The sequence below is a fragment of the Dipodomys merriami genome, unplaced genomic scaffold (genome assembly GCF_024711535.1).
Source record: "Dipodomys merriami isolate MVZ:Mamm:240054 unplaced genomic scaffold, mDipMer1.0.p SCAF_3, whole genome shotgun sequence".
In the NCBI taxonomy this organism is placed as follows: domain Eukaryota; kingdom Metazoa; phylum Chordata; class Mammalia; order Rodentia; family Heteromyidae; genus Dipodomys; species Dipodomys merriami.
In genome coordinates, this window is record NW_027204492.1 from 112,892,681 (window position 1) to 112,901,241 (window position 8,561).

An 8,561-nucleotide genomic window follows, 5' to 3' on the forward strand; every position below is an offset into this window, starting at 1 on the left:
TGGTCCTCAGTTGGTGTTTTGGACTTTTTCCTGAATGATGGTTGCTCCCTGTGGCACCATGATTAAGAACACATGAGCTTGCTATGAAACACTCCATCTCATGTTTAGCACAGTATTTATACTAGTGTCCTGTTAGATGAGCAAACTAAGTATACAATCAGTTCCTCATTGTTAATCATTCAAACCATACCTGAGAGTAGCCATGCTCTTAAATTGACACCATTTATGGATAATTGACTAAAACAACAATGATTAAAGTTGGGGGCTGGGAAGGTGGCTCAGTGGTAGAACGCTTGCCTTGCATGCTTGAGGCCCTGGGTTCGATTCCTCAGCACCACATAAGCAAAAAGAAAAAAGCCAAAAGTGGTGCTGTGGCTCAAGTGGTAGAGCGCTAGCTTTGAGCTGAAGAGCTGAGGGACAGTGCCCAGGCCCAGAGTTCAGGCCCCACGACCGGACCCAAAAAAAAAAAAGTTGGATTAAACATAACATTTAATGGCAATAGCCATTTAGAGAAATAAAGCAAAACACTCCTTTCAAACAAGGTACAACTTTCTTGCTTATAAATATAGAAGTTCATAATATAAGAAACCACTCCAAAGGGCTGACATTGACAAAGAAATGGCAACTCCTCTGAACAACTACAGAAAGACTTTTTTTGAAAAAAAAAAAAAAAAGGAAACTACCCATTTTGCAGAACTGGTAACAGTTAATTGTTTTGTGCATATCTTTCCATTGGCCCAGGAAGTACAATGAAGTTTAATAAGAACAGTTAGATGTAGTTAAACCATGCTTAAGTTCAGTTTCTTTCTGGTAATTTCAGGTAACATATCACTACAATAAATGCAATTGCATACACTTCACTTCATTTTCAAAGTTCCACTATTACCTCAAGCATCAAATATACTGAGTTTGGAAGTCATACTTTGAAATTATTGAGTGAATCATAAGACATTTATCTGGGCTTTGATCATTCATTATTGGTATCAGTGGACGGAACCTCAAGATACATTTTGGCAAAAGTGAGCTTTTACATAAGTTATAAGGGACATGATTCTGAATTAGGACTGTGAGAAGGTATAACAAAGTGAAAGATATGATCTGGCCTCTCAAAGAGCATTCGTTTTAGTTGGAGTAATTCAACAGGAAGAAGCAGACTCCTGTTACTGTGTAATGAGTGTTTTCCCCTATCAAATCAGGCATTGACTTAGAACCACACGAGATCTCATGTCTGAAATTGGTCTTTCATTCTCTACATCTTTGTATGATTTTCATCATTTGACACTATGGGCAAGGTCACCATATATGAGGATTTTCAAGATAACAGCAGCTGGGACTTTAAGTCCTATTGGCACTCTATTGAATATCCAGAGAGATTATCAGATTTTAAGAAAGACCAACTAAGGAAAATTAAAAAGAAAAAGAAAAAGACACAACAGAGATCTGGTTTAGATTAAAGTAAATGAGAACATTAAAAAGTTAAATTTGTGCAAAACTCATTGAAAGAAACTTGGAACACCCTCCATATTTCTGTAATGATGGAGAACCAAACTTTGTAACTCCCAAAGTATTATAGTTTCTTATTTTAGACCAAATGCATGTGTCCTTTCATCGTACTGTCCAAATAATAGTTGGGAATCCATCATTTTATTTGAGTAATATAAAAATAGTAAAGCCTTTCATATTTAGGACTTTATCATTTCAAAATGTGTAAACTGTACAGTATGTTCATCTCTCCCAAAAGACTCATCTTCCGATTAAGGAATGTACATGCTGAGCAGTCAGCACCCACATGATATAAGCTTTCTTTGCTTCTCTTTTAACCTTTCTCCTCCGCTTCTTGAACTTTAAACTCCAAATATACCTCCTTTCCCCTGGCTAAAAAAACAAAGAAACCATCTTAAAACACTATTAAATGGGGCTAGGAAGGTGGCTCAGAGGTTGAGTGCTTGCCTTGCATGCATGAGGCCCTGCGTTCGATTCCTCAGCACCACATAAGCAGAAAAATCCGGAAGTGGCACTGTGGCTCAAGTGGTAGAGTGCTAGCCTTGAGCTGAAGAGCTGAGGGACAGCGCCCAGGCCCAGAGTTCAGGCCCCACAACTGGCAAAAACCAAACAAAAACACTATTAAATGTCATCCTCTATCAGATCAACTTATAAATTATGACTCTTGTTTCATACTAAAATTGGAAGGTTCTTTCCATAGAAAATAAATATTTTTTGAAAATAAATATTTTGTAGTGAGTATTTAAAATTGTTACATGTATACCCATTTAAACATCACCGTGTGTGTGTGTGTGGGGGGGTGTTGTGGAGCCCGAATTCTGGGCCTGGGCGCTGTCCCTCAGCTTTTCAGTTCAAGGCTAGCGCTCTACCACTTGAGCCACAGTGCCACTTCTGGCTTTTTCTGCTTATCTGGTGCTGAGGAATTGAACCCAGTGCCTCATGCATGTAAGAAAAGCACTCTACTACTGAGCCAACTTCCCAGCCCTAAACCTCACAGTTTTAGAAGGCACAATTTCTGATAGAGTCCTTTCCCCTGCTTCTTTCCCTGATAGTAGTTCTTTGATTGCTCTTGCTAGCAATCATGGTCCAAGTTCCTAAAACCTGGTGGGCACTCAGTAAGAAATGTGGCAAGCTCCCTCCTCACCTAGTGGCATAATACAACATATTTCATGTATATTTTTTTCTTTCTCTACCTTAGCACTAATTTGAGCTATCTTAGGTTAGATCAGCCTCCAGAGATACTTCCTCACTCAAAGTATGCATATCTTCTACCATTGTTCTGAAGTCCCTAAAACATATGGAGCCTCTTTACTAAGTTGTGAGATCACAAATGTCTCTCTCTTTCCAGATAGATAGATAGATAGATAGATAGATAGATAGATAGATAGATAGATAGATAGATAGATAGATAGACAGACAGATAGGTAGGTAGATATTTCACCTCCAACAGTACCTTAATTCTCCTTAATTTCAAATCAGAGCACCAGTTTTCAACAATAATGTATATCAAAAAGTTATATTTATGATATAAGCATGATTTAGGAAAGATAGGTACTGACAGTTATATGACATATCAATTATTTAAAATGTATGAATAATTTTTTGGGATCCGGTCATGGGGCCTGAACTCTGGGCCTGGGCGATGTACCTCAGCTCTTCAGCTCAAGGCTAGCGCTCTACCACTTGAGCCACAGTGCCACTTCTGGCTTTTTTGCTTTCTGCTTATGTGGTGCTGAGGAATCGAACCCAGAGCCTCAGGCATGCAAGGCAAGTACTCTACCACTGAGCCACCTTCCCAGCCCCATAAAATGTATGAATAATTATATGAAGAAATTGTCCTATTTTTAATCAGAAATTATTTGTTTATTATGTGGGTCCCTCAACACAAATTTAATTTGCCTGGCACTGGAGGCTCATGCCTATACTCCTAACTACTTGGGAAGTTGAGATCTGACGATCATGATTCAAAGCCAGCTCAAGCAGGAAAGTCTATGAGATTCTTATCTCCAATTGACCACTGAAAAGCTGGAAGTGGAGCTTTGGCTCAAGTGGTAGAGTGCCAGCCTTGAGAGAAAAAGCACAAAGACAGTGTCCAGGCCCCAAGTTCAAGCCCTAAGACCAGCACAAAACAATACACATAGGGAATGTATCTTTTTGGGGAGCTGGGTGGGTGGGATGAGAAATTGAATCCCAGGGTTTATGCATGCTAAGCATGTGCTATACTAATAAGCTACACTTCCAGACCATCTTTTTAATTTTTAAAATGAACACATGGTAGCAAGATTTTTTTTATTACTGTGAAAATACCGTACAGAGAGGTTACAGTTACATGAGCAAGGTAATGAGTACATTTCTTATCAAGCATTGTTGCCTCCTCCTTTATTTTCCCCTTACCATCCTGGTAGCAAGTTTTAAAAGGACAAAAAAGCATGTAAAAAATATAATCTTGCCAGGCGCTGGTGGCTCACGTGAACCTGTAATCTTAGCTACTCAGAAGGCTGAGATCTGAGCATCACGGTTCAAAGCCAGCCTGGGCACAAAAGTCCATGAAACTCTTCTCTCCAATAAACCACCAGAAAACCAGAAGTGGCACTGTAGCTCAACTAGTAGAGCACTAACCTTGAGCTGAAGAGCTTTGAGGGACAGGGCTCAGGCCCAGAGTTAAAATCTTTCATCACTGATGCTCCAATTTAGTGTTTCTTTTCATAATCTCTTAATAGCTGATTCCTTGATTTTTCTAAACATGAAAAATCATACTGAATGTACACTATTTTTTGATAGCTTAAAAACTTGCCATGTACCTTTTCGACATTTGCAATTTTTAAACATGTATTAACAAAATGAATTTCAATAGCCACCTACCATTTCATCATCAGTCATTTAACCATTTATTTATTATTGGAGAAGTGTTTCCAATTTTTTGTGCCAGCCCTGGGACTTGAACTCAGGGCCCGTGCTCTGTCTCAAGCTACTTTTGCTCAAGGGTAAAGCTCTGCCACTTGAGCCACAGCTCCACTTGTGGTTTTTTGGTGGTTAACTGGAGATAAGCATCTCACAGGTTTTCCTTTCTGGGCTGGTTTTTGAATCATGATCCTCAGATCTTAGTCTCCTGAGTGGCTAGTATTACAGGCATGATCCATCAACACCTGGCTGTTTCCAATTTTTTTTTATTCTTTTTAAATAGTTGTACAAAGAGGTCTCAGTTCAACATGTCCATTTATGAGTACAGTGCATCTTGATCAAGGTCATCCTGATTATTAGTGCTATACTAAAGAAACTGGAACTGAGTAACCTCTTACACTCTGTTTTCCACACTGGTCTTCCTGGATCAGGAAACATTAGTAATAATTGGAGGTCTTCAACAATATTTTCACATTGTTCTGGGGAGATTACTGCCTAAATTTCAACCTTCCCCCAAATGTATAAAATTATATATTTCCCTGAATCCACATGAGCCCTGAATATTAAAAATTAATATCTTTTCCAGCTTGGAAAAAGCCATTTCTTAATTCTATAGAAAAACTTCAGTGACAGTAATATCTAAGACCATTTCAGAAAAAAAAACTGTCCCATAGACGCTGTTTTTACAAGGTTCTTTTAATGCAACATTTCAGGGGCATATCTGAAACTAATTATAATGTCAAAAGTAATAAAATTTTATTTGGGGTTTATATAAGTAATATTCCCTTTAAAATTATTGTTGCTGAGAAACCATAATCCTAATAGTAATCCAGTTCAATTAATTAAAGAATGTTAATGTTTTGGCAAACTGGACTTATTTTTGAGTTCCAGTTGTTTCTACATATCCTAAGGAGTAAATATGTCCACCTTGAGTATTCTACCCAACATATTTTTGGAATTTGTACTCAAAATTGAGAATATCATGCATACACTGGCATGTCAACTAGAAATTGTTCCTAATTTGGCATTTGTTGATTGGGTCTTGATTTTGTTCCTCAATTTAGGATCCAGAGAGATGCCACTTTGTCCTAATTGCTGGGGAGCCATTAAGAGAACCAGTTGTCCAACATGGTAAGCTCAAAATGATCCTGATTTTCCTCAGCAACTTTGTTTTTTAGATGAATGTGCATATTTAGCACCACTGGGAAAAGTGGCTTTTTTGACCTGTCTCTCCATCAGCAAATTTAAGGATATCATTTCATCTTTGCTATTGTCAGAGGAAATACATGATGTGGTGATTTATTTTTAATTTCTCTCTCTTTTCTTTTTTTTTTAATTGTGAGAATACCGTACAGAGGAGTTACAATTACATGGGCAAGATAACGAGTACATTTCTTATAAAGCATTGTTGCCTCCTCTTTGTTTCCCCTTCCCATCCCTTCCTATACTTCCCCTACCTCCCCCCACCCGATCCTCCCCCCCACCAAAGTTGTAAAGTTCGTTTTTTTGACATAACGACTTGTACATCTCATTGTTGCAATGGGTCCACCTGTATCCCTAGTTAAATGATTTGTTTTTTCCCTTCCCCTCCACAAATCATAGCAACATCAAATACAGTGAAAGCAAGGGTTATACCGTGGAGGAGGGACATACAAAGCAACATAGAAATTATCTTATAAATATGTTAGAAACAATTGCATGAAAGAAAAAAAACATTTGAATACTTATCTTGGGGTTCATTCTCCTAACATCAATTTATCTGACCTTTTCTGCTTAACTCAGACATATACTAGTTATTGCAAAGAAGGGAAACCATGGGACCTATGTTTCTTTGGGCCTGGCTTACTTCACTTAAACAGACCTCAGGACCAATGGAATAGAATTGAAAACCCAGAAATGAACCTAAAGACCTATAGCCATCCCTCTCTTTTCTTTTCCCTTTTTCAGTTTAGTAATTTTATTAGTGAATACTGTAGTGTGGGTATTGAGGAAAGAAAATAAAATATTTATTTACCCATTGTAGTTGAAACTGATGCAAAGCATTGGCTTGTGAGGGTTAGTCCAACATATTTAAACATGGTAAGAGGTATATAGAAAGTCTGTGTTTCCTAGAAAACTAATATTGAATATATATAAATAGAAACATAATGTGCAGAGAGTGGTGGATGCAGACAATTGAGAAAGATGGAAATGGGAGGCAAGCTTTCTTAATGTGTTAGATTTATAGGGGCAATTGTGGACTCTGGTTTGGTCTTTATGTTGTCTTTGGCTGGCTGGTTGACTGTTTTTGACAGAGACTCGCTGTACTATTCTTTAGTTTGTTCAATTAAGAAAAGAACTATTCTAGCCAGATAAGATAGAAGTCTAGTTTTGTTATCCTTTAAGTAGTTGCACAAATGAGTTACCATTCATCATGTCAGCTTGTAAATGTGTCTTGATCAATATCACCCCTTTGCTCATTTTCTTCCATCTCTACCAACCTTACCCATCCCCTCAATTTACCTGGTTCTGTTTTCATCTGTGTGCATTGAATAATATGAGTCTATTCACCAACTCTTCCTCTCTTCATTCATCTGTCCCTTTCTCCTTGACCTCACTCCCTCCTAACATCCCAAGTCCCACCTTTCTGGTATTCATTTTGTTAGATTGTAAGTTTCTTTTTCAAAGAAATTTCACTATTAGAATTCTCCATTCTCTTAAAAAAAGAAACACTTCTTAAGTACTTATTTGGTTAGACAATGATCTTGGAACTATAAGGGAAAACATAGCAGTTTTGTATTGGGTCATAAGGTATATTTTTTCTCTGCTTTCCTTCCTTCCTTCCTTCCTTCCTTCCTTCCTTCCTTCCTTCCTTCCTTCCTTCCTTCCTTCCTTCCTTCCTTCCTTGATGCTGGGGATCAGTCAAGAGGCTTGAACTCAGTGCTTGGGCACTGACCCTGAGCTTTTTTGCTCAAGGCAACTTTGAGCCACTTCCGGTTTCCTGATGGTTATGTTGAAATAAGTATCTCATGGGCTTTCCTGCCCAGGCTGGCTTTGAACTACAATATTCAGATCTCAGCCTCCTATGTAGCTAGGATTACAGGTGTGAGCCACCAGCACCCGCCTATATTAACTATCTTTGACCTTCTTTCTCACCTTCTGACTTGCTCTGTATGTGTTGTATTGTTTTTGTTTTTGTTTTGTTTTGTTTTAGAGGTGAGAGAAGGAAAGTGATAAATATACTATAAACAGAAAAAAAATCCTCCTCCTCCAAAAAGCTCAAATTGAAGTCATTAATTTTTTTTTCTCTCTAAGAATGTTTTGAATAAAGGAATTGTCATTACCTGCAATGGATGGGTGAGATGTGATCACATTGTTTATCTCAAGTTCAGTCTTTATGGGCATCTATGATCAAACATAGTCTTAACCAAGAAACTGGAATTGCAATCCTGTAAAATTGAATAGTGTGAAAGAAAAATCTACTATCTCAGATGCCTTGATTTCATTTCAAATTAGAAGCTTATAGAAATATGTATCATTTCTAGTGGTAGATGATAATACTATCACCTAGAACTTGGTGAATGTGTCTTTCTACCCTAGGTCCATTTGTGATGAACACCAATGAAGAAATTTCGGAAGCCATACTTGACTTCAGAAATGCAAAAAATGGGTTTGAAAAGGCCAAAACTTGGAAGTCAAAGATTGGAAACTAGTGAAGGGCACAAAACCAGAATCTGATCCTTCCTAAAATTTGGACATTCATGGTGTTAAACCATACAAAGCATTCCATTTCAAAAGCTCACTTAAGCTGATGTTTCTAAAGAATTCCACGTGAAAGTGATATGATTTTTATAGCAATTTATATGTTGGCTACTTCCTGGCACATGCAAATAAACCATCATTGCTTCTTTAAAAATCAGTGTCTTTTGTTGTGACTGATGTTATTAAGCTTCTATTATGTGAAAAAAAGAAGAGGGGCAGTTGTTCTTGGTATGTTTGCCTTTTGTATATGTGTACAGATGCCTTTGTTATTTTTTGTGCATTTGTGAGTTTGTATGAAGCATATTTGATTGCTTCCTTTGTTACTGGTAGCATATCTGTGAGCATTTGCGGTCCCTTCCCATGCACTCCCATTGCAATACAATCATCAAGACAGTGAGTATGCTGGGGTTTCATGT

General features: G+C 37.7%; 1 protein-coding gene across 2 annotated transcripts in view; it reads left to right on the forward strand.

Annotated features, from left to right (window-relative positions):
* Pir (pirin) overlaps positions 1 to 8,293 on the forward strand; it is a 74,032-nt gene extending 65,739 nt beyond the window's left edge. For both annotated transcript variants that reach the window (XM_070039289.1, XM_070039290.1), the window contains exons 9-10: positions 5,469 to 5,535; positions 7,984 to 8,293. In XM_070039289.1, coding sequence (XP_069895390.1) covers positions 5,469 to 5,535; positions 7,984 to 8,096 — 180 coding nt within the window. In that variant the 3' untranslated portion in view covers positions 8,097 to 8,293. The remainder of the gene's footprint in view (positions 1 to 5,468; positions 5,536 to 7,983) is intronic.
* The last annotated feature ends 268 nt before the right edge of the window (positions 8,294 to 8,561 follow it).